Below are 27,953 nucleotides of genomic sequence, written 5' to 3'. Positions count from 1 at the left end.
TTTTGGTTTCTAGTCTGTAGTGCGCCAGAACGTGAAACCAAGACGAGATATCATGGGTTTGCCTCCTGGTGCCATTAAAAACTTATCAGTCAGTTCATTCTCGTATTGTAACAGGAAATGTTTGTAGAAAACATTAAAAACTATGCAATACCAGGTAATGAAATATGATAAAATATTTACAGGAAATGTTGATTACTGTTCGTGAGTATCTCCATGAGTTACACACCAGTAATTTTTGAGTTGACTCTGTGGACTCATTGTAAATATGACTGTTTTGAAATAACTTCTGTAATACTTTACAATTGCTCGAATTCGAGCAACATGTACACTAGTAAATATTATTACAGAATTTCACAAATATCAGAACAGACTCACTATAGATCATTAAAATAAAAAAATGACGTAAATGAAAGAATACTATACTAATGACGTTACCATATGGTTTGACAGTTCCATTTAATTAATTTTAAATAATGTTTACATTCAGGCGAGTGACATCATTTTTTATGTCTATGATTCATACTCTTTTTGTTCCACTATCAGTGCAGTATTTAATATGTTTCAACCAGCTGTGTGGAAATGTGAAATCAAATTATTTAAACTTTGTCCGATTGTACTTTGTTACCCTGAAGACCAATCAATTTACTTTTAAATCCCTCACCTCCTTAGGTCAATATCGAAGGAGGAATAGTTCTATAATATATGTATTCTCGGAGCGGTAGCTTTATTTTTGTCGAATTTGAGCCCAGTCGGTTCAGTAGTAAGTTTTTGAGTTTGGCTCATACAAACACACAGACAGACAGACACCACCTCTTCTTTATAATAGTATAGATAGATAAGATAGATAGGTAGATAGATACAGTAGACTCCCTCTTATCCGGACTCCTCGGGACCCAGGCCAGTCCGGATAACGATTATTCCGGTTAAACCTACGTCCCCAAAAACTCATTAAAACAGACCGTTTAAATGCATACTGTATACAGTATTTGACTTAATTTTAGGAGAGCATTGTATTTAGACACGTGATCACTGGTCTCAAATCTTTCCCACAAGAACAGTCGTTTCAGTACCGCCCACTTCCTGCCGATCTAGTCTGGTTAAACCGATTTGCTGATAAAAATTGTCCGGTTAAAGAAATGTCATTTCCGGCGAGTGTAGTCCGGTTAAAAGGTGTCCAGATAAGAGGGAGTCTACTGTAGATGGATAGAAATATAGATAGATTGTTCAAGCTTTTTCCAAGGATTTTCTACAAGGGGTGTCCAACAACCATTGAATACCACTGCATTTCTTATTTTAATTTAATCTGTCCTTTCATTAACTTCACCGAATTTAATTTACAATCAATCAGGATTGAGGGTTTAGTGTATATTGTAGATTACTGAGAAAGTCTTCAAATGGTGGAGGAAAACAATTAAAATAATGTATTGATTAAATAATAATTTATTTTGTGGATGGCACAGTTTATAAAAAATAAAACTTTAAAAACAATTCTAATCAAACATATTTTTAATGCAATCATTGTATGTGCTTAGAAAAAAACTATTTATGGATTTGTACAGTTTTAAAATTAGTCAAATATATAACTGAACAATTCATTCCAAGCAAGTATTAAATTTCCAATTCTACATTTTATCTAAGAGATTACAAAACATAATGAATCACATTAGATTCAATAAGTAAATTTCTGTAAAATTAAAAACTGTTAAAACTATTAAGTATAAGGTACTCGTGTTATCTTACAAATTAAAATGCAATTAACAAAATCTAATTTAACTTAAAACTATAATAAATTATAATACATACATTGCTTAGCGCAAAAATTATTCACGAGACATTGCTATAATGAATTCATGGTACATTTCTTTAAAAATCCCTGTATTTCTAAAAAAAAATTCCTTTGTTTAAAGAAAGTCATACACAGTATGATTTTGCAAGAGTTGAACGTGGTGCAATAATTAAATAAATAGCATAACCAATTTTAAGTAACAACACATAGAAGTAAGAAACAGAGGATACATTCAATGGTCCACTTAAGTGGTGTCTAGCACCAGTTGCTGGTGTCTACAGCAAATTCTATTTGTCATTCTCTTCCGCTCTCCTTTCCCATTTGCCATCACGTAAAAAAGCTGTACGTAAAACCCTGTGTGCTAAAACTGCTGTACAAAAACGCTGTGTGGCCATCAGTGTTCAGGATCTTTCTGGCTCATTACAAGTACATTTCCGCCCCAAAATACCAGATCTAAAAGCGCAAGTTTGTCCCACAAGCTTGTATCCTCTGTGGGAACAACATGGCTCTAAAAAAGAGCATTATCTAATGAAAAGTTACGTTTTTGAAAAATGTTTGGAATATTGTTGTCTAATAAAGTTTGAGACTATTAGCTTATAGATACTGAAAACAATCAAATGGATCTTCTCTTAACAAGTCCTTCACTGGACGAAATAAATATACAGTGTAATGTATTTTAGTAAATAAGCCCTTATAATCTACATCTTAAAGGTTGAATTCTATCCCTTACGAAACATGTTTGCAATTAACTTTAGTAGGGTATTCTGAAGTAGATTTTTATTTAATTTGGTAACTATTTTGTTGATATTTATTAATGTTTTACACTTCTGTTATCAAAATGTTAAGATATATTAAATTATAATTAGTTAACATAACCCTAAACTACTTAATATAACTATTCTAATAATAAATAATGAAATGGACTAGTGAATTAGGCAAGACTTAAATGAAAATAGTATAAGAAAGTAAAAGATAAAGTAAAAAAAAAAACAACACAGAGATTCTTTCTTTTAACATTGTCAAAAGCTTACAGATCATCAAGAAAGACAAAATAAAATATGCAATAAAATTGTAACACATATAAACAATATAATTGAAATAACTTACTCGTCTTAACATTTCTAGTAAAAAGATTATCAAACAAAATATATTAAACTTCATATAAAACTAATCAAACAATAACTGTTAATGATCATATTATGATTGTGAGGTTTTGGAGCCTTCTCTTCCTATAAAAAATCTAAAGCATGCTCTGATGTATGTTATGCATTGTTACGTTTGAGTGTGCTCATATTGCCTTAAAGTTTTTCTAGGGGAAATTTTACACAATTTATACTTTGTTTATAATTCCAGATGACAAGAAATTGTCTACTAATGCTGGTATATTGTTTTATCTTATTAAAGTGGTTTAGAAGTTTATGTACAAGAAATAAATAGTAATCATAGCACACTCCAGACAGAATAATTCTTAACATAGCCTTCAGATGATGAGATCCTACTCTATAAGGGAAGGGGAGGTATGCTAATGGCAAACAAAATAGGGAAAGAAGAAAGAACAATGAAGAATTGAGATTAGGAAGAATCAGCAATGAGGAATTGTAGAGGTTAGGATTAGCGTCTGTAGGCGGGTCGAGAATAAGGACCTCTGCCTTTCTCTTCTTGAAGGAGCTGATAGTAGCTGAAGACAACAAACCACAGGTACACGTAGATGGCTGAAACAAAATTTATGTTAAAGAGTTGGAAGAATAATACTCAAATGGTTGTTAGGAAAAGACTGATTGCAAAGAACTTCTTCAGTACGTTTAAATCCTTAGTCATATCTGGACAAGTGGCTAAAGTCCTCGGTTTGGTTCTGAGAGAACTCAGTAGCTCTTGATGGTTGGAAACTAAACCCTTCGATCTCTACTTGATTGTCAGACTTTTGATAAATGAAAGTTTATTTTACCAATGCTTCAGTCAAACGACAATGGGTTCTTAATACCTGCTTCTGAACCATCATGCCTCAAGGTGTTATAGTCTAGACTTACCTACAACCTAGTCATGTTAGTTTTTTCTCAATGTACCTTGGTGTGTTTTGTATTTTTTGTAAACGTGTGTCTGTTCAATGTTGTCGTGTGTCGTATATGTTTTATTTATTGAACTCAGTTTGTTAACGACCTTCAAATGAAGTGATTACCTGACACCTTGAGGCCTGATGATGGTTCAGAAGAATTGAAACTAGTTGCCAAAACAGCAACAAAGGATTACTATGCAGGTATTGTAAACTATTTAAGTACATTAATCTGGAGCCTAAACAACTCTTTGATCATGGGTAGTTTCTGAGACTACACTGCTTTTCTGTATTCATGAGGACATAATCAGAACTGTTCTAATTTTATGAGCGATTTAACCCTTTAAAGGAATTCCAGATCCTCAAAGTTACCATTTGTATATCTTGATATGTATCTGTAGTATTAAGGTAGGCTTTAGTAGCAAACTGTGGGTTCAAGGAATCAGTATCTAGAAATAGTTTCAATCTCAATGTTCCTAGAACATACTATTGAAGTATTTAACTACTTTGCGCTATATATGGTTTTCATGTGTTTAACGGTCTACCGCAAGCCTCAAGACTTTTCCAGCTAAAAATCAAGCCTTACTTGTTGAAAAGCCCTTGTTAATAATCTGTTAAGTAGCTTTGTACAATATCAAAATCAGATTTATCCAACCAGGTTTTATTAAAATTCCAGTTTTTTAATCAGTGAATCAGTGGAATCAGCTATTCATCAATAACAGTTCTCTTTCTAAATACCACATATTTGTATTTGGTGGGTTTTTGTATTAGATCACTGGTACCGTACATTAGTTTTTGTAAATTAATATTTTTATTAATTTACTAAAGTCGTAATTTTAAAAACTTTTAAACTTTTTACTATTTATTTATCTTGTGTTGTCATTGTGTATTAGTTCTCTTTTATACACACATAATTTCCCTATCAACACAATAAAGTTTCTGATAACACTAAAGTTTGCTCCAAGGTTATTGCAGATTACTTCACTTCATGTTTACTTCTCTTTGCTTACCTCTGTTACTAACCATAACGTTGAAAACAAAGATATCTTACAGTATGTTAAGTCAAGGATTTGATTTTATTAGAAAAAATAACATAATATGCTATACAAACTGATGCCTTTCAACTTCCATAAATAAATTTTAGAGAAAGGTTCTAATGAAAATTTAATGTACACTCATCATTGGCAAAAATATTTTCAACTACAGTACTAAATTTTACTACTCATGCATGAAGGGTCTGAAATACATTTATTTCTCAAAGTTTTCCCTGCAATCTTTATTTTTATACACAACATTATGAGTGTCCTAGAACTTTTCATCATCATTGTCTAAATTTTCAACTTTACAAGATGTAAGGCAAGAAAGTAAAACTTAAAATTTGCAAAATTGTACAATTATATTATGCTATTCAGATTTTACACTAGTCTGAGGAAAATTGTGACAATTCATTGTTATACCTCTGAAAAAGTACCTATAACTTTGTTTAACACTCATCTTTGGTTATGGTGAGTTTAAATTATCTAACTGATTATTATGGACACTAATACCAAGGAATAAAAACCCTTTAAGAAGCGCAATGCCTTTGTAAAAAAATCTGTCTGGGAATATTTGAATTTTCTATAGTTCCCGCGGCGGCCGCTAGGTAGACCATCGCGAGCGCACGACCAAGTCAGCTGACTGAATGAGAGAGAGTGAGACAAAAGAATATGCTTAGAAAGAGAGAGGGATAGAGTAGCGCAGCTGCCGCCCGAGCGATCGTAGCGGTTGCCGTGCAAAGTTCATTTTGGGGGCAAATTTTCAGTCTGACAATTCTCCATAAGCAATTCTCTTCTTAAAGGGTTTGTATTCATTGTCAATACCCAGTGCTCGATTTGCAGCGAATGGAGTTCCGGTACCTCTCTTTCGGAAAGATAAAAATATTGGCATAAATAGGTACATAAATAAGTACTAACCACATTAACAGGTTACAGGTTCCGGCACCTTTTTTTTACAAATCGAGCACTGCCAAGTGCCAATACCCATTATCAATTGCGGATCATCAAACAGCTACCGGTACTATGTTTTTACTTCTACTGTTGTGCTAGTGCTACTATCATATGGTTTTATTTAAGAGCTTTTATGTTTTTATTCATACACTATTTGTGTTAGACTACCGGTACTTTACTGTTCTGTGGGTGAATTTTATTGCGTTTTATAGCATTAACTGGGTTTGTGTAGGGTGTAGCCTTGATGTAATGTAGTATATTTTACTAACCTGAGGATGGAGTCAGATTCCAAGTCCCGAAACGTCGTAAAAACTTTGTTCCTTATTGGAAAATGACCACAATAATCTGTTTGATGTATTAGGTTTACTTGTGGTCAGTAGTTTGATTACTGAACGTGTAATTGACCAATGTAAACTTAAAAATCGAAATTGATTACCGAAACCAAACAAATCTTAGCTCAAAAATCTAAATCACTTACCGACACTTGATAGTCCGAACAGTAGCCACAGGCAGGCTCCAAAGGCTTGTTTGTGCATGAAGAAAACAACGGCTGTGTAGATAACTGAGATGGCAAGACCAATGGCTAACATGATGGCGAGAATAACCCATGGCAACATCATAAACCGGTTCCTCTGCGGAAAAGATTCAAGTTATTGTAAAGTTTGTCAGTAAATTTATAGTAATATTTTTGTTTAGGAATTATTATGATTATTGAACGTAACATCCCCCATATCGTAAATTACCCCCGCCGCAGCAAACCTGCCGTCTAAGCGAATTTCCATTTGCCTAAATTGATTTTCAATTAAATCTATTTAAATAACATCGGGTTTAACGAGTCCTATAGGTTTGCTGCTACAGGGAAACTTAAAGTGTGTTTTTGTACAATTTTAATAGCTTAGCAAAAAATAAATAAATTTGCCAAGTTTAATCAAAATATATCCATAAACAAGCAAACTACAACATTTTACAATATTCTCCAGAAGAATAACATGGGAATTTTATAATCACATTTTTTGTAATTTTCTCCGTAACTAATAACCGTACAAAAACACTTTGATATACTAAATTATTTGTTTTCTTAAGCTCTTTAAAAATGTCTAGAGAGAAATTGGGAAATTTTATGTTTTGAGGGTCAAAAATGAGAAAACCCAATTTTTTAAAGGTTTTATAGTATAATAGTTCAAATTGATCAGGTGCTGATTCATTTTGGAGTAGTCAAAGTCAAAACATTCTTTATTCATTGTTTTGTAGCGTAATAAATGTAAACAAAACAAAATAGAATACTCCGTAAATATTAAGCTCAAGCTTTACTATAAGGATTCGGTATACTAAACTGTTTGTTGATTAAGCTCTACAAAGTTTCCTGAACTCAGAAATTCTTGATTTATAAAGATTTTATAGATATTTAATTTGGTTGTTCCAAAGAACAAATTAAAAATATTTTTGAGAACTATCTTCATCTAATACTGTACTTACCTTAAGCGCTCCAATGATAAGGAGAACTGATATCAACATTGTCATCACTAAGTTGATGGCAAGGATTATTTTTACTGAAAACAAACAAAAAATTAAGGTTGATTAGAGAAATTAACCATAATTATTTGTTTAAGTTTATTATTAGAGATAGGTAAGCTTATGGCGTAAAAGTATTACTGTAAAAATTTCCCATCACTACTTGGAAAACCACAATTTAAAGACTTTGAGATCTGAAAATTAAAAGGATTTACATAGCATTAAATATCACTGTAAAAAAGAGTGGAAATATTATTTTAGTCACTACTGTATCTAATAATTATAATCTAATAATACCTACCTATAGGTATATATAGTCAATGCTAGTGGCTCATTGCACTAGATGTTACTTTATAGTGAAAAATTTGTTTACAGCTGGCACATATGGATGGGATTCTATTTCGGAATCCAAAAGTCAACACTCAACACTACAACTTGAATATATGGGAATAGAATTTAATCTTCACAGAGTATATCTAAATTGTCAAAAATTAGGTTTAATGCTTAAGTCTGTTATCCTGTAACCAAAATATTCATTTTAACTAGGTACCATTCTCATAGTAGCCAAGGTGTGATAAGGTTTTACGTTTCATACCAAGATTCTCTTTGGTACGAAGAAACTCTTTGGTACCAAGATGCTCCTTTGATACCAAAGATACTCCTTTGATACCAAAGATACTCTTTGATACCAAAATTCTCTTCTGATTGCAAGATAATCTTTGATGCCAAGATACTCTTTGATGCCAAGATAATCTTTGATAGCAAGATAATCTTTGATACCCAGATACTCCTTTGATACCCAGATACTCACCAATGTCTGATGGAAGTGTGTCAATAACTATCGTCTGCGAGTCTTTAATACCCATGATACGCTTTGATACCCATTATACTCTTTGGTACCAAGATAATCTTTGATAGCAAGATAATCTTTGATACCCAGATACTCCTTTGATACCCAGATACTCACCAATGTCTGATGGAAGTGTGTCAATAACTATCGTCTGCGAGTCTTTAATACCCATGATACGCTTTGATACCCATTATACTCTTTGGTACCAAGATAATCTTTGATAGCAAGATAATCTTTGGTAAAAAAATACTCCTTTGATACCCAGATACTTACCAATGTCGGATGGAAGTGTGTCAATAACTATCGTCTGCAGTTTTACATCTGTGACCAAGATGAAAACAAGTGTGACAGCTCCAATAACCTGAATCACAAATTCCAATTATATTGTTGTCCTTTATTTGTCATGACAGCATTTTGTTAACTAATTTGATATTTTAAAAGATTTAAGTAATTAACACTGTAGTTCTTGGGATGTGGATATATAGTTTGCATAAGAAAATACTTACGTTGCCTGACAAAGTGGCCTTCCTTGCACTGATTATAGTACAGCAAGTAGCTAAATTACTTCACTTACTTATTTTTGCTGCACTCGAAAATTTTGTTACCAACGCCAACCAAGGGGTTTTGGATATTTGGTTGTTAACTCCAGTTGAAACACAGGGTACAACAAGTGCTGTATACGTGTTTTAACAACTTGTTTAATTAAATTGATTTCTGATGTTACGCTGGAAATTGTTGATAACGTCAAAATGTTTTGACAATAAAAAATATAAATGTTCAATACTGTGGTGTAAACAAGGCTTTAGAAGACTCTTGAACTGGACATGTAAAGCAGTTATTAGCATATGAAAATGATAATAAATTTAGTACTGATGAATCTACAAAGGATTAACACAAAAGCATGGTTAAAAGGTAGGATTTTTTAAATTCCTGAGACTGAGGAAACAAGTGGTGTATGCAACATTCTGATAAGTTAAAAATAAAAGTGGAAAGTTTTGTAAACTTACCACTCCTAAGGCTCCACTTATAATCGTCCCAACCTTCAATGAGGCACAACCACAACAGGAATTTAACATAGGCATCTGGAAAACAAAAATAAATTTTAGTATACAATATTTCATTTAATTTCATTTCATTCATTACATTTCATTTCAATTATTTTTTTTTTATAATTATTAAGATTTTTAGTCATATTGAATCAGTGATAGGCATGTATTAATAATTAACATAAGATTGGTGTGCAAATGGATTTCATGTTATTTAGTCGAGTGTGTTATGCAAAATGGAAAGACGGACAACATATCTATATATTACAGTAATAGGAAAGCATGTTTCTTTCAAACCTTTATTGTTCTCAGCTCGTTTGCATTGCAGGGAAAATCGGCGCATACTGTTAAAAAGATATTTGCCTATAGATGTGCAGAATCCCTTTATAAATTAAAATATACTCAAAAATATGCACAAAAATAATGAATAAAAAAAAATGACATGGGCCTTATGGGTTGCCATGCAGGAGACGAAATATAAACAGAAAATCAAAACAAATTGAATAAATTCCAAACACATGTTTTATTTAAAGCGAGGGGGGGAAGTATAGAAGTCTGTACGTTACATATTTTTGGTCGAGATTTCGACCACTCGACGACCTCTAGTTTTAGCGAATTTCCCTACAGGGAAGTAGCTATTACCGTAGGTGGCACGGTAAGACCTAGACCCGGGACCGATTTACTTTTTCATTTTGATGTCCCCAGAGACCAAAAACACCATTCGTTCAAATTTTTATATATGTATCTAATATATAAAATTCTCGTGTCACAGTGTTTGTCTGCAAACTCCTCCGAAACGACTTCACCGATCGTTATGAAATTTGGTGTGTAAATTCTGTAGGTATGCGAATCGGACGTAAACTATTTCCCGTTTCGAAATTCTTAAAAGGGCTCCGCCCCAGTGGCTCTGGAGTTTCCCATGTTAACCTTTTGAGAAATGGAATTAATGAATCTTAACAGCTGTTTCAATTAAACAAGTTGGTTCTGTTCTATGATGTTCAATAGCATTAAAGTTACAAGGATTACCAACAGGGTGCAGCACTATTATTTCTTTTACATTTATGACAACAGCTAATTTGCAACCAAAAGGTGAGTGAGCGTAGCGAACGAACTTCAACCTGGAGGCGAGTTAGCGTAGCGAACGAGCTAACCTGAAGGCAAGTGAGCGCAGCGAACGAGCTCCAACCTAAAGGTGAGTGAGCGTAGCGAACGAGCTCCAACCCAAAAGTGAGTGAGCGTAGCGAACGAACTTCAACCTGGAGGCAAGTTAGCGTAGCGAACGAGCTAACCTGAAGGCAAGTGAGCGCAGCGAACGAGCTCCAACCTAAAGGTGAGTGAGCGTAGCGAACGAGCTCCAACCCAAAGGTGAGTGAGCGTAGCGAACGAACTTCAACCAGGACGTGATTGAGCGATGCGAACGAGATCATCTTGAAAATTAAACGTAACGGTACTTTCTTTCCATCGGTCTGTCTTAGGGGAAACCTATAACTTAGGCGATACGAAGTTCGCCGGGTCAGCTAGTATATATATAGATGTATAGTATTTAGATATATATATATATATATATATATACGTCCGTGAACGCGATAACTTGAGTAATTTTTGTCCGATTTTGATGAAATTTGGTTTAAAGGTGTAAAGCGGAATAAACTTGAATGAGTTCGCGAAACAGCACGATCGGAACATGGGAACGGGGCTTTACGGGGGGTTTTATGGGGTAAAAATTGGTTTTTCTCACTTTTGACCCTCAAAACACAAAATTTCCCGATTTCTCTTCAGACATTTTTAAAGAGCTTAAAAAAAAATTAATTTAGTATATAAAAGTATTTTTGTTCCATTATTAGTAACGTAGAAAATTAAAAAATTGTAAATTTAAAATTCCCATGTTATTCTTATGGAGAATATTGTCAAATGTTGTAGTTTGCTTGTTTATGAATATATTTTGATCAAACTTGGCAAATTTATTTATTTTGTACTAAGCTATCAATATTTTACTCAAAAACACACTTTATTAGTTTCCTTGTAGCAGCAAACCTAGGTACTCGTTAAACCTAATGTTATTAAAACTAGTGGCTTGTAGGGACATAAGTCCCTAAAAAGCTCAAATGTAAAACAACTTTTTGCAATACCGGTATTTAAACAAACTCAGAATAACATTATCTATGTGTCGGAATAGGCATCCCTACACCATATCTTTTGTGTAAAAACCAGTTTGTTGTTCTTCTTTGTTTGCTTTTGTTGATGTCATTTTCAATAAATAATTTGAATCACTCCAGTGGTTTAACATGAAAAGGCAGCAAACATATCATTGTTTGTGAATAAATACTGGTTTACTAAGGTAGCTTTGGTCTTGTGGTTAATGAGGATAAATAAAAGCTTCCCTGTTTGGAATTTTAAAAATTCATTGGAGGTTCGCCTTCAGATGAATTGAAGACGCCTGCAATTTCATCTGCAGTAGGCTTATTATACCTACGACGATCCATATTTATCCTGTCTACAAACCTAAGTTCTAATTCACTGTCACCTTGTACAACCATTTCTTCCGAAGCTCCTTTGTAAATTTGTGCAAATGGATTTTCTAATAGAATTTCAGCTAGTTTTGACAATATTTCAGGTTTTAAGTCACTATTTTCTCGACGCCTTTGACGAATTTCTGTTGCTGTTAATGTGTCAATAATGTACAATTGGCCATACACGGGGTCTTCATCATGTTGAGGCAGCAAATCTGAGATTGAACGATAAATCTGTCCTTGAATTTTGAAACAGTATGGTCCTTTTCCTGGAATATCTTTCTTACTGGCTGAAAAATAAGCAAAAGCCATCGCACTGTTGCATTGTCGAATGCATTTATACAGTTGTGGGCTCTCTTCAAACAAACTTTTAAGTTCTACATTAGTTTTTGACTGAGGAAGGTTAATAAGTCCGTTATGGCAACATGTCATAAAATGATTATTCGTTAGTTCTTCTCTAAAATGAAGAGCACTACATTGAAGCACTCTTGGTCCAGTAATCCTGCATCATGGATCTTTACATTTCTCTCGTCTACCATGGGTCTCCTAAAAAGGGGTTGTAACATATCTTGATTAAGTTCGTCATTATCTAATCTTGCTCTCCTACGCGCACTGTCATTCCTATGAACAGTTCCCCGCCTTTGTGGTATTCCCCTGGCGTTCATATTAATTACAGTACTTATAATGAAAAGAATATACAGGGTGAGTTTCTACTGACCGTGTTAACTTCGCCAGTAGGTTCTACTCACTAAAAGGAACTAAAAAGTTCCTATAAACCCATGTCCGATTTTCAACCGTTTGGCTGTAATAGGGGATTTTGTGTTTTTCTTATTTTATTAGACTTTGCTCCACAATTTATGTAATATATACCTAACCAATTACTTTAGAGAGTTATAGTTAAAATCATTGAAAAGAATATTAAATTTGCTATAAATCAAAGGTTTCATTCAACAATTATACCATTACATAGTCCACGTTATATCCAAAATAAAGTAAAAATGTCATTAAATTAATTAATTACGATAATTTTCATGAGTCCACTTTGATACATAAACCTTCATCTATGCAATATTGAAATGCATAAAAAACTTGGCCATTTAATAATCTTTCAAATGATATGCTATTCAATACTATTATTGATATGAGCCAGTGAGAAATTACTAATAAACTTCAATAAAACACGGTTTACAGATTTTGTTTTGACACAGTTTTTACTGTTAATAATAATTATATTGGCATACTCTTGATTGGTAAAAGGCTCCATAGTTAAATAAATGCTGAAAAACTCCTTATTGACTTGGAAATATAAAGTTAAAACAGCAAATTACTTAACAATTAAGGTATGTTCAAGCAGCTGAGTTATCTAGCTATAGATGACAAATCAATAAAAGCTGACTTAATCAAGCCCAAGGTAAAACTAATTATACAGCATTTAAGAATCAAACACACTATATCTTTGAAAATGTGAAAAAGTTTATACATTTTATCAATTCAGATAATTCTAATAAATATTTAAAAGTTAAAATAATGTACAAATTTTATCACATTGTTTAATAAAATACAACATGGAGTATACAGTAATTATTATTAACAGTAAAACTGCGCAAAAACAAAATCTGTAAACCATGTTTTATTGTAGTTTATTAGTAATTTATCACTGGTTTATATCAATAATAGTATTGAATAGCATATCATTTGAAAGATTATTAAATGGCCAAGTTTTTTATGCATTTCAACATTGCATAAATGCAGGTTTATGTATCAAAGTGGGCTCATGAAAGTTTTCTTAATTAATTAATTTAATGACATTTTTACTTTATTTTGGATATAACGTGGACTATGTAATGGTATAATTGTTGAATGAAACCTTTGATTTATAGCAAATTTAATATTCTTTTCAATGATTTTAACTATAACTCTCTAAAGTAATTGGTTAAGTTTTTATTACATAAATTGTGGAGCAAAGTCTAATAAAATAAGAAAAACACAAAATCCCCTATTACAGCCAAACGGTTGAAAACCGGACATGGGTTTATAGAACATTTTTTGTTCCTTTTAGTGAGTAGAACCTACTGGCGAAGTTAACACGCTAAGTAGAAACTCACCCTGTATATCCAGCAGCCTACATACCAAAACATCTTGAATCCCTGGTGATTTTATAAAAGTATGATCGAATATGATTACTCTACGTTGTATATTCACTGCACTAAAAAAATTTACTTACGAAGGAATGCAAATACACCATTTTAGAACCAATAACATTTATAGGTTATTTTAGTTGTATATATTTACACAACCTTAACCTTAAAATGTGTAGAAATATAAAGAAAACAACATCATTTAAAATAAACTTGAACATATGATTTAAAAATAAAAACAAAACAGAAGTTAGATTTAATTTCGACTCTTTGATTATTTATACAGAATATTTATTCTATGTCGTTTATTCCTTTAACACGACAATAACGTAAAAGCATGAAAAAATGAAACTTGAGTATATGATTTAAATATAAACAAAGAATGCAGACGTTTTTCCGACTAATCTTCAATATTTCAGTTTTATTATAGTATACATTTCATAGTTGACTGGCTAAAAGTAAACCAAATGCGTGTATTGATCACTGTTTTCAAATCTGTGGCACAGCTGTTTTAATTTCAAAAGATGTAAACAAATTAAACCCCATGTTGTTTTAATGGGAAAAATTTTATTCTGTTGCGAATTTATGGTAAAAAAAATAAGAAAAATGAATAGTTTTCCCTCAAAATTCACGTCAAGACCTTTAAAATAAGACCCCTCCCATCCTTCTACGGCCATCCAGTCACTCACAATTTCTTTACAAAAATTTGACTTACGGAATCTATATAAATAAAATTAGAGTTTTGTCTGTACTTTGCTCAGAATTATATACTTTTAGGTTATTTTTACGTTTTATACATTAAAGAAGCAGAAACGAGTCTTATCTCTATTTCTGTCTGTCTGTCTTTCCCTTTGTCTGTAACACTCAAGATGGCATTTTACGCAATCTTCTCCGGGAAAGCCAGAGTACCTATCAAGATCCAAGTCATTTTAATGTATTCACTGGATTGGCGAGAGTGTCTTTAGTGATTTAAATATAGCCTCACTACTTTGTAAATAAAATTACGGACGTTCAAAAATGCAGTTTTGTGCGATTTTTGTCAAATTTTCGTTCAATTTTTATCACAACGAACAGCTGTTCGGATCAAGATTATTTTTTCTAGCTGTCAATGATATGTTTACAAATGTTGTTTACAAATACCGCAACCATTTCGAATCACGTTTTGAAAGCAAATTCCAACCAAGTGAGATTAAAAACGTTTTTCTTACATAACGGATTTAATTAATCGCAAGTGCAATAATATAGTCTAATAGTGTAACCGTAAATGAAATTAAATAACTAGACATCGTCCAAATCGGAACCAGAAATTCTTTGAGTATAAAATGTTTCTTGAGTTTTGACAACCAGAAAGAAGACCTTGAATCAGTGTTGTATAGGGCTGGACACTGAAATGATCGTCGCCAATAGCTTACAAAAAAGGTTTCCACTCATTGACGGCGCTTCAATGGCGGTTGTGTAAAGTGTAAAGTAAAAAATCACAACTGCAGTGGGTGATTGTAACAGAGGTTTAACAGAGGAAGTGCTAAACTCGCTTTTCCAATGTGTCACTTTCTGTTTCTACTCACCGTGTGATGCAATCGCTGGACCATACAGCCAATAGGCCCATAGCTCATATCTTGGGTACGTAAGCCTACATATTTATTCATAACAACCTTTTTGACGACGATCCTTGATACCGGTACTTTTCCATAGAATACATGGCCTACCTACTTAAGAAATATAATTACAAATGACCAAAACCCCAACATTGTGTGATTTTCGTCACATTTCCTTCTAATGTTAATAGATATACTAATCAATTGTAATTGTTTAGAGAATGCGTAATCTATTAAATAACAAAAAGTTGTTTGGGTAAGGTTGTTTTTTTTTCAAACTGACACCGATAAGTTTACGCTATAACTTTTTACGAGAAAATCCAAAAGCAAGAGATCAATAACCTCGGGACTAGATATTAATGTATTTAATTGGTCGGATGTACTATAGTTCTTAGGTAGGTTCTTACATAGGTACTGGTTCTTTTCCTTAGAACCGTTGGTAGCTGCTAGAATAATTTTTACGTAGGTACCAACACATCACTGTAGTTTACAAATTAGTTATCGTTGGTGTTGCACCTTATTTATTAGAGCCGTCCGTATTCAATTTAAGTGATGTCTTAACTCTGTATAAGTTTTGCTTTTTCTGTCTGGATTCCAAATCTTAGCTTACCCGGTATGCTAAGAAAATGATAACCTATTTGAGTAAAACATTTGTTGGGCAAACCATCATGAATTGTTTACGCCTTTATATTGTTTATGTATCAATAGTTCGTGGCCTTTTTTGGATTGTTGTGTGTATGTCTGTTGGTAACGCATTAATGTCCTTATTTCTCAATATTTCACGGAATGGACAAGAGCACCTTTGATACTGAAAATGTCAACCGGAATAAAGTGTTAAATGGTGAGGTTGAGGTAGTACTTTAAATACGTTTAAGTTAACCGATGTGGAAAGTAACTTTCAATTATAGGCCTACTTTAGGGCTACGCTTCATGGATCTATAAAACATTTTTTAGTTTAATCATTGGACATATGGACCATAACGATCCGGGTGACATTTAATTGCGAAGCATTTATTTTGGCTTGAACTGTCAGATACTGTATTTGCGAAGGTTTATATATAATAGTTTTGCCAGCATATCTGCAAATATGCAAACTAACTGCTGTTCTTAATCTTAATATAAGAAGGTTTCAACTGACTACTATAAAGATCCCCGTGCGTAGAACGGGCACACAGCTAGTTATATATATAGATATATTTAACTGAAAATCAATTCAGACAAATGGAATTCGCTTAGTCGGCAGGTTTGCTGCGGCGGGGTTATTTATTATAGTGTAGGTTTGTAAGACACAGTCCCTTGCAACATAGGATGAGTTGTGAAAGAGAGGGGGGGATTTGATAAATAAGAGCTGTTTTAAAGAGATGAGATGTTGGCAAACTGAACCGCTAAATTTAACCTCAACAATCATCTGTCCTTGGACCACAGACCACCGAACTGACAGTGTTGCAGGCGGTCAAAGACGTTTGGATAAAGTAAATGAACCTTAAGTTGTTTAGTTCACTGTCCTCCTCTCAACAAATGCAACTATGGCAAATTTTGCCTCGGGAAATGTTAAGAAAATATTATTACTTGTGATTCCAGAGACACGTTCACAAATAATTTTCTGGCTTGGTATTCATATCGAGCAAATAATTATTGATTACAAATTCGATACATAGTTTTAAGTTAACTTGGTAAAATGTTCTCGATTTTTTGTAAATTTGTATATACTTTGATTACACAACTATTTGTTAGAATAATTTGTATACACCATATGCACGTAAAAATATTTATGTAGGCTATCATTTTCTCGTATTAAATCTATCAAAAAATATATTTTTTTATGTACTTGAACGTGTTAGTGAAATAATGATCAACCCTTTAACAAAACTGGAGCAGCAGGGATTTCTTTTATGTAACTTAGAATGCATTCCAATGTGAGGTACATGCGCATAGTTTTGCCATAGACTAATTAACACAAGGGTCGTATGTTTTATATGGTTTTATCTACGGGTTTTGCTGACGGCCCGACTGCATAGAGTGGAAAACTATCTTTATAATTTATCATGTGCCGTTCATGACCAACGAACTAGACCTTTATCAATTTGATTGTTTTTTAAAAGTAAACTTCTATAGTGTGTGACCGGCAATTTTAATAAATTTAATATATTCCTTTAGTTTGTTGTAGCTCCATTGTGTATGCCTACATATAAAAAGAAATTGAGCAGAGTAGGCTAATATTACTTTGGACTACCTACTCTGAGAGAAATGAAATTTCAAATAGCTAGGTTAAAAGATTTATTAATAACTTTACAACTTATAATTTAGTAACGTGAAAAGTATTGGTATTTACGAGTTATTGGTACAAAAATAATGTTTGTGTTGACAAAACATTTTAAGATGATGGTCGTCTGAGTTAAGTCTTCACCACAAGCTTTATCGGTTCTTTACGCAACAATGGGTCTGGCTATGTTTGGGTTTGAGGTTAAAGTAACGTGTTTTGAAACTGAATAGCGTGGTCGATGCGGTTTTACTTCATCCTTCCTTTGGTTCCTAAAAAGAAAGGAGGAAGTGGGTTGGAGTTGGAGCGTGAGAAACGTCCTGGAACTCGGTGTTCAAATCCTACAATTATTCACAAATCAATTTTTTCGTTATACTGCAGCAAAAACAGCCATTTTAATACATAGGTTGTGGGTCTAAAGTAGCATTTTTACTCTCTCTCTCTCTCTTTGGGAGTAAAAATCCGTTTTTGTAAACAGTTGTAAACAATCGCATGAATCAATATTATTTAAAATTGCCAAATTTGATAAAAATATATTCATAAACGAGCAAACTACAACAGTTTATTTATTCTACATAAGAATAACATGGGGGAGCGGTTTTTATGAAAGCCTGATTTCTCCTAAAGGTTTGTATAACTAATTTAAATTATCTGTAACTATCTATCCTTATATTTTGCGGCTTTGACCACGTGTATGTCCTTATCCTAAAAGAATGTCAGATCATTGGACGACAATATTTAACTCGATTTAAAGTATTTAAACTAATTGTTCTTGTTGTCAAAGTGAATCATCAGTATTGTTTACAATTCTATAATCTTTTTTTTTTACTGACATAGACTACTTACGAGTTTGTTAAATTATTTTACAAATAAATCAAAATGCTTAGGTACCAACAACAATTCGTTTTCTCGTGTTTCGCAAAGGGGTGAGAAAGGAAGAATTTAATTCTCTCTGTAACATTCGTTTTACTATTGCACGAAAATAATTACAGATACAGTATCAAAAAATGCTTATCAAATCCAATATTTGCTCGATTTAATCCGGTGTAAAACACAGTACTAAATAATATTTTTGGAAACAAACCTATAGCATTGCTTATAGTAAACAAACCAAAAGTAACCATTTTACGTTTTATTTTGTTTCCATGGTGTCCTTATAGTAACATACTTTCCATCTTTAAACACACATTGGGTCTTGGGCAAAACCCCAAAATAGAACGTAAAAATCCTAATAATAGTATGAAACTCTTAAACACACAAGCTTTCTTTTTGTTAAGTTTAGTCAAAGTAATCCAGTCAGTGTGAAACCATAGCCAAGAACTCAAGTTCAGTGCCCATTTTTTATATAAGTAATTAAGGATGTGTCATAGGTGATAGCAATAATTCTTTCAATCCCTAAAACGATCTTGAGAAAATATTTCCTTTCAAACTAAAAGTTTTCATTTCACAAATTGATTTAGATGATTAATAGAACGTTTACAGATAAGCACTATGCAAAATTACTCCATCAGAGCTGTAAATTACATTACCTACCCTTTTAATAGCTTGTGACATTTTCCTAACAAGATTCAAACTTTGTTCACTTTTACAAAGAGTTCGCGCACCAGCTCGCGTACGCACAGACTGAACGGATTTTTAGACGGTGACGTCATAGTTTAAATTCGTTCACCCGCTAAAATAACTTAAATCAGCTGTTGTGGGAAATAGGCCAAACGAAGGGCCAATAGAGAGCCTTCATGCGGACGATTAAACCAATAGCGTGAGAGTGTTTATGAAATTAACCAACTCAAGAGTAAAAATTTCTATAATTTTAGATTAGTACATTTTTAGACATTTCAGATGATTACGCGCATGATTTTGAATATTAAATTAAACGAGGGGACCCGTGCGCAAATTTCGCGGCTTAGAATCATTGATTATAAGAATCAAAAACTTGTTTCCGAGGCAAAAATAATCCATTGCTATTTACCTTTTCATGATTAGGCCGATGTTTGTTTAGAATAGTTATTAGGTCACAATCAGTTCATAGCTGTAAAATATTTCAAATATATTTGCATAAACTGTTTAATCTCTTATTTACAATCTGCTGTGGTTAAACAAGTTAATAAATGTTACTGAATGAATTAATGTCATTCATTAACATTCATCTGAAGGAACAGCCGTTGCATTACAATTAACAATTATTTTTTTTTTTAATGAACTCTGGAAATCAATTAAACGTGAGGGGGCGAAGCCCTAAAGTAAACTACATTTTCACGTGTCACAGGTGGGATAGATCATGAACTTTAAAATAACAACTCAATTGAACAAAAATCGGTTAAGTTGGTCGGCTGGAAAAGGGGTGTTACAGAAAACCCCCTTATAGGATTGAGTAGGAAGACAGATTTCCAACTAACGTGGAAAAATCAAAAGTAGTTTGTATCATCAACTTTGGTGATTTAAAATGACGACTTTCCAAAGTAAATCGGTAAGATATCCACGCTTTCTAACCACTAGACCCATCAATGAACATAAGGTGCCGTACTATAAAATAACGCATAAATTGGTAAGATTTATAAATTGATTCCAAGATTTGCCGAAAATTACAACCCTCAGATGACCTTAAAGACCCAGGAAGGGCGTTGCTGACCTAGTGACCTTGACTATCGACCGATGACCTTTATAATAACAGATAACACTGACATTACCCCCCTGTTACATCCTTTCACAATAGATTCCGTCGAATTTGCAAAGATGTGCCCCATTTTATTCTGAAGTATACAGTTTTATTTCTTTATCCATCTGCGTTTCCCTACTAATATCATTTTTACGTTATTCGTAGGAGAGGAGTGAAAATTGTGGTCTTGTTATAAACGTCGACGTTTTGACTAGATATCATAAATAGTTGATATCCATGACGAATAGCATTATGGGTACTTAACCTGTCCCTCTTGGCAACGAAACAGCACACTGTATTTTGATTCAATAGACCTATGCATTGCTCAATAATTAGCGTCAGGATTCTTAACTCATAACGTAGAAGGTTTACAAATACATGCAAATTAGACAATAAAAATAATAAAATTAAAATAAAGCTAATTGAGGAAACACTTCAACTGGTTCATGTTAATCTCGATACAATCGTGAATCATCAATGCTGAAGCAATTGACAAAACATTTTAACTTCCACACCCCCAGGGAGTAATAAGTTGCTCACAATCGCTAAATAACACCATCTAAATGGGAAACAAACAGTAAGCAGTTCGCCACAAGTTTGTGGAACAGCAGTAGATGACATCACCTCTCCTTGCTTTGCCCTCGACCTTGAATATACAATAGGTCAACTTGGTTCTTCTACTTCTCTCTGAAAGACAGAAAAGCAGAAACACGTTTCTCTCTTTCCGTTTCATTCCACTGTTTACTTTGACTCTGGGGACCAAATCCCGATTTGAGATGGGTTGGCCGTTTGAAGGACGAAACGAAATTAGAGATAATAGGTACCGGTATGCGTTGACTCAAGATTCAATATGGATCCGATGTTAAGGATTTTACCCCAAACTGTGAGATAAAAAAAGGGATTTCCGAGTGGGATATTTTTTGTGTAAGAAACTGATCCAATTTTTGCCATACATGATAACCTTGTCATGATACCAGTGCAATGATATCACATGTCAAAATAATAATAATTCTGCAATAATTATTGTTGAAATACTTTCTTTGTTTACATGTTTTATGCTTCACATTATCAGCGGTTTGATTAAAACTTAATCACTGATAAGGCTTAGTAAACAGTATGGCTTATTTAGATGTAGTCCAATGCAAAACAAATCTCTGTCTATCTAATGCTGAAATAAATATATTCCAGAAACTAAATGAGTTTACCTAAAATCATTGATTTAAGAGTAGACAGATTCAAGATGTAGATAGATATCAAGAGTTGGGATACTCTTTCATTCTAAAATTCATGGGTAGTGGTTGATAATATAAACATCTCTTACATACTATTAAACCTGGCCAAATTGGGGTACTATTACATCTGCGTGATAAATATAGCAATTTTACTTTATACTAGGTTCATTCAAGGATTACAGTTCCAGAAATATTGTAATGTTTCGCTATTTCTGAAACCTTTTGAACACCTGGCATAGTCCTTTCTCAGAACCTTTCTCATTGAACGAAACAAATTGTGACTCAAAATTCTAAGAACCTTTTCACGATTTCTCCAAAGACTAACTATGTTTAAGTATTGTCTTCGAACACTAGATGGACTTGTAATCCTCGTACCCTGTATTCTAATGAAAATCATCCGTATTTACGTGGGGCGTAGTTAATTTAATAATTAAAAGTTAGTTATGGATTTACATAAGCCGATTAAATGCCTCTCTCTTATTACAGAGTGTAGTTTCAAGATACACTCATTCACCTCTTTCCTCTTCGGTTATGATAGCAAAGGACAAGCTTCAGTTTACAACAAACACAATCCTAATAGGTCCTAATTGAGGATGTTGACGTTATTAAAATTTAAAACAATATATGAATAAGGTAAAGTCAGCAAATCCCTCAAAAGTGACTCAACAAATTAAAGACATGCGTAGGTATTTAACAATACGTTTTACTAACTCAGCCCTCAATGTACAGTAGTAGACGTTTACTATTGTAATCCAGTTACTTTTTAAGTTACCTTTTTGTTTGGTAGTTGCATTTTAGTTCTTGAAGATTTCTAGTAGTAGACGTGTTTGAAAATAGTCTTCAGGAAAACTTAAGTTAATCTATAAGAATGATACAATGGAGTGTATTTAATTTGATTGCATACTGAAACTGGAGTATGCATCCCATCCTGAATGGACAAGGATAAAAAATAACATGGTTGAATAGTTGAATGAGCCAATAACAGGGAGCACTAGTGACTAAAATTAAAATTTCTACCTTATTGGGTTAGTTGACGTGATATACAAATGCCATATAACTTACAATAAACTTTTTATAAGATGTTAAAAGTCCGCGTGTTTGATAGAATTCAATCAGTAATTTGAATCAGTGCAATCTGTCGGATTATTTCAGCAACGACCATTGTGAAAATTGGCGACGACTTTAACATGGGGGATGTAATGTCTACATAGTTCTATCAATATAGGTAGTGAAATGTTTAATCTACGGTTTAAGGTATAGTTTATTTTAAAATTACAATGACTCATCGACGTCTGAAAATATTGGTGATCATGTATGATGTAAATAGTTTATTTTTTGTAATCCGTTTTCACTACTCCGACTCGCAGAGTTTACTATCAGTGAGTGGTTCCCAACTTAATCTAAACAAACACAACCTTCAGCATAATTACGGGCAAATGTAATTTGTAATATAGTTGAAGCAGATGTTCTGTAAACCGCGAGCTTGTAGTCATAACAATAATAATCGTATTTTCGTCCAGTGCATTGGTCACGAAGTCACGTTCAAAGTAACATAAAGATGCCAATTTCACGTGACTTACGTGTACTCCATTGACTTTGGATACTGCAAGTAGCATTTGCATCCTGTTCTAGAAACTGGAGCAAATATGTTTCGTATCCTCTTACACCTCGGTGCACAGATGTCGATCACATGTTATCCTTTTAATTAGGGTAAATGATACAGCCTGTGTTAAAGTCTTTTGTAATCATACCAGAGGGCATTTAACAGTTTACAAACAGCTTCCCAATTCGTTGTAAAAGTTTAAAAGGTTTCAAAATATCCCTAACGGTCACGGAGAAAATTCAAAAATAGTGTAATTTAAAATTCCCATGTTATTCTTATGGAGAAAATTAAAATTGTCGTAGTTTACTTGTTTATGGATATATATTGATAAAATTTGGCAAATTTATTTATTTCATCATATACTATTGACGTATGGTCAAAAAACACGTTTTACCTTCCCCGTAGCAGCAAACCTAAGCACTCGTTAATTCTAATGTTATTTAAATAGGGAATAAATACGTCTTATTTATGGAAATATTTTAGTGAAAATGTAATCAGACAAGTTGAAATTCGCTTAGTCTGCAGGTTTGCTGCGGCGGGGGTATTTTTTTACTGTTACTAGTATTTTTTACAATAAGCATTCGTAGTGCATTTATATGATATATAGTACGGGAATCGCAACCAAACAGTTTTTGAATCAACCGTTCCAAATTAATGTAAGTTAATGTAATACTAAATTTTAAGGTCAAAAAGGCCAATATATAGGCTAATAATTATTTGTACCTAAAAAAATACTATTGCAATACATTAATTTGTCAATATCTCTAATACAAGTTATTCCAAGTTAACTTTTCAATTCGTATAAAATACGACAACGCCAATTAAATAGCTGTATTTTTTATAATATAACCTAACCTTAATACTTAACTAACTTTAGTTTAAGTAGAACAGCTGTTGCTTACTAAATCAAAACTCTACGATTTTATAAGGTTAACAACCTGAATCAGATTTCCAGACATGACTGGGCAAGAACAATAGCTACTAAAACAGCTGATTCGTCAACAATACAACAATAGCTATGTAAATAAAGTAGTCTGCATATTTGGCTCAACGTTTATGTCAATCAATTGTTAATCTAACATTTTAAATGGCTGTTTAAGAAGATGCGTGGATATAGTTGCCGCCTTACGAATGTTTGGCTAAACGTTTATGTTATTTTCTAAAATCAATTATTAATCCAAAAATCCAAATGGCGTTGGCTTTATAAATAGATGTGTGGTGTTAGTTGTCGCTACGAATAGGCCAACAATTACACGATTGTGCTGCAATTCCGGGTAACGTCGGAAGTTTTTTGTTAACTCGAAACTGGACCCGGCTGTCCTTGGTCATTTGGCTTCTATAAAATGACCCTGAAGAAACCACTAGTCTTAGTGACAAATTTACAAGGATCAGATCACTCCACCTGTTATCGACAAAAGAGTTCATCTACTTACAAAAGACAACAATGGCGGTGACATTTATAAATGTCAACCAATTAAGGTTAACTTCTCGAAAGGGAGATCAATTAAAGTAACTTGAATCTTCATCAGGAAACCATGTTATTTCTTGTTCAATCGAAGTAAACATTTTTGCTATTGAAGGCTTTCACTGACAAATAAAAAAAAACATAAACAAATTGTGTTTTAGTCAAGATTACTTGTGGGGTACCTATATTCAATTGAATATGTATTTTTTGTGATTAGTAATGTAGTCTTGAATCTGAGCTGCATAATAGTTATTTGCATTAATGCCATTGATTTATATCATTCGCTTGGATCAGTCAAAGGAAAAAAATGCTACATTTGAACCGAATAAACGTGACATTTACAACTTCAGTATTCAAACGTCAGTGGTTGGAACTTTCGAAAAAAATGTTGAACGATCTCTGTGGCCACAGAAATATTTACTACATATTATATTTACGAATAAATGAAATTATTGGAGTAATTATTTAGGTTTTTCATAAACAATGAACTTTAAATACAGAGTACGAGAAATTTTTGCTCTGCCACCGACGCTCTGTGTTAACATAACTGATAACTGACCTTGGAAAGCAAGTGTTAGTTAATTGTTAGACTTTTAACACGTGTCACGGCATAGCAGAAACAGTGACGCCAATGCCTACTCAATCAGATTTTCGTGTGTCAATTTCATAGAAATATGATTAACAAAATGACTATTGATTCGAAACATTCCCAGACGGACTACTAGACACTACCAACGACAAAACTGCTTTGGATTTGTTCAAATTTATAAGTTCACTGCTACAAAACAGGACACTACATATTCCACTTGTATTGCACAACTGTAGTAAAAAGACACAATCATGTATTAAGTTAAAAAAATGTAACGACTGCTCAGTTGTACAACATGTTTAAAACAATTTTAATTCAACCAAAAACTCGTTAAATTTTGGTTTTGAAGGTTTGGAATAGTAGAACAACTCTATAGAACATTTTAAAATACAATCCATACTTTTTCAAATGAAGTCCGACTTTCCACTGCACACAAAAACCACCGGACTAATTAAAGTGATATTGATGGATAACATGTTATAGTTATAGCACATTATACGTATGCATGATTAAGCTCATTCTCATCATTTTAATTTCGAGCTAAGGTTTATTTCGGACTTCCAAAGTTCTTAGAATAGATGCTTGAGGAAGTTGAATATTGATCGGTCTCCATGGAAACAAACATTAAAAGTACTGTAGGTACTCCTAAATTTTTATTTTGTTCACGTGGCTTAACATAAATCCATTCCATTTTCAGCTGATAACAAAAAATAAAATTGTGTTCATAATCACAGAAAAGCACGAAAAGACTTTTAGTGCTAAATACTGCGTTTTTGTATTGCGTTTTTAGGTAGATTGTTTTATTGGTATCCAATTATTTAGCAACGGTTTATTTGGAATCCACGACATTTGTATCCATTCAAAAAAAAAAATGTTAAGAGTCGAAATGAGCCTCCCATACTACAGTATACATTCACCGATTATCTTAGAGCACGGGTTTTATCCAACAGAAGAAATGCACGCTACATTCGTATCGAAAACTACACAACTGTATAGACAATTAATATAAACAGCTGATTTAATAATCAGCTGTTTGTACATTACCTTGTATGGCTATCCGTTCTTTGCCAAGGCCTAGCACAGACTGAATTACGAACGGTCTACGTCGTGAGTCGTGACGTCACTGGTTGTAGGTCGCACTCCTACGCGACTTCTTCTTCTCTCCAACAATGCAACAAAACCGGTTTGCCGCGGAGTGCGAAACATAGCCTAGGTTATGAAGATTCTACTCCCGGAAGATTTATAATGATCTACACGGAATTTTATTCGGGGACACCGAAACTGCCACGACGTTTTACGACCATGCTCCATACTGAAACTGCCACGGCAATTAGTGAGGATTATAAGGGTGTTTTTGAGAGGGCTAGAAACACTGAAACTGCCACGGCGGATTCCTCAGGTAGACGGGGAGAAACGGGAGACTTAAAATTCCCATTTCTGTCTTAACCTTTTAATTTCTTTCACAATAATACGTTGATTGGAAAAATAAGTGATTGATTTGCCCTTTCGTATTTATATTTTAGGATTTATTTTTATGTTAATATAAGTTTTTAGTGTTGCGACTGTTAGAGTATTTATTTACTTTATAAGTATTTATTCCGTCTCTTGAGAATATATTTACTTTATAATTATTCTGAAATATAATTATTCTGAATAATTATTTACCACTAAGGAACAAGTTTCATGTTCATTTACCACTTATATAACACTGCATTTTATATGATCTGTTCGACGCTTTTAATTAAACTAGAGGTGATCAAATACTAATATAATACTGTAAAACTGTAATATTCAAAAATAGTTTTATTCGCCCAAGACGCTAGGTTGCAGAACTACAAATACTGTACCAACCTCCATGGTCTGCAGAGGGGCGTTCTCGTGGAATCTCAGTGGAATGCCCTCCTATTAGCTTGACTCATGTAATATTTTTCAAATTCGGTATTTCTCAACAGTTTTGTGCCATCCTTCAGAGAGTTAGTAGTAAGGGTCCCAGACAGCACACTTTCTCCTCAGGACATCCCACGGATATTGCGACAGGATATGCAAGATATCCCATAGTGGTCTGATGGTCAACTTGGGATATCACAGGATATCCACAGGAATGCCTAATGTCCCCGCCCGGGGATGTCCTACGCATAAGCTCACACGCATATCCGTGGGACATCCGAGGTCATCCCAGGGTAGTCCTCAGGACATTCTCAGGACATATGGGACTACTATGGGATGTCCCTGGGATAAAGTGTGGTCTGGACCTGAACATAAAAAACACAAAATAATATAGATTTAGTATGAAAAGCTTAATTATAAGTTTAGTAAATTGATTAAATAGTTAATAAACACAAATTTTGAAGAAAAAAACGAGAAAAAAGTTTTTGGCCCAGACGGGTTTCGAATCTGTTACCTTCGCCTTGTGAGCCTCTTACCTTACCTCCTGAGCTATCTGCGCTTGTTGATCATGGGTGTTTTCAAGTGGTTAAAGAGTAGCCGACAGTTGCAATGGTCGCAATACTTAAAATATTTTTGATACTATAGTATAGGCTATATATGATTCTGTTAATCTGTTTAGACCTCAAGTAGTTGAATTGTTTTTCTGGTAGTTGGAGAGGATACTGGTATTTGAATATAGATTATTTAATCACCATTAGATTAGCACTGTAATAATTGATTGTTATATGA

General features: G+C 33.3%; 1 protein-coding gene across 2 annotated transcripts; it reads right to left on the bottom strand.

The window, feature by feature from the left end:
- Window positions 1–1,424: 1,424 nt before the first annotated feature.
- Window positions 1,425–26,355, bottom strand: LOC129001573 (uncharacterized). Of its 2 annotated transcripts, none has more exons than XM_054428915.1 (6): window positions 26,322–26,355; window positions 9,191–9,265; window positions 8,457–8,544; window positions 7,298–7,371; window positions 6,300–6,453; window positions 1,425–3,498 (listed from the first exon to the last, which is right to left on the bottom strand). In XM_054428915.1, the coding sequence occupies exons 2-6, from the start codon at window positions 9,263–9,265 to the stop codon at window positions 3,398–3,400; spliced, it is 492 nt and encodes a 163-aa protein (XP_054284890.1). In that variant the 5' UTR covers window positions 26,322–26,355; the 3' UTR covers window positions 1,425–3,397. The 2 variants fall into 2 exon arrangements, with proteins under 2 accessions (XP_054284890.1, XP_054284889.1); XM_054428914.1 differs by lacking the exon at window positions 26,322–26,355 and adding an exon at window positions 19,266–19,380.
- Between the last annotated feature and the right edge of the window lie 1,598 nt (window positions 26,356–27,953).

The sequence above is a fragment of the Macrosteles quadrilineatus genome, unplaced genomic scaffold (assembly GCF_028750875.1).
Source record: "Macrosteles quadrilineatus isolate MER2022 unplaced genomic scaffold, UCM_ALF_1.0 Scaffold_8__2_contigs__length_117827958, whole genome shotgun sequence".
Taxonomy (NCBI): Eukaryota; Metazoa; Arthropoda; class Insecta; order Hemiptera; family Cicadellidae; genus Macrosteles; species Macrosteles quadrilineatus.
Note: the sequence above shows the minus strand (reverse complement) of the source record. Positions and strands in the feature narration are given on the sequence as shown.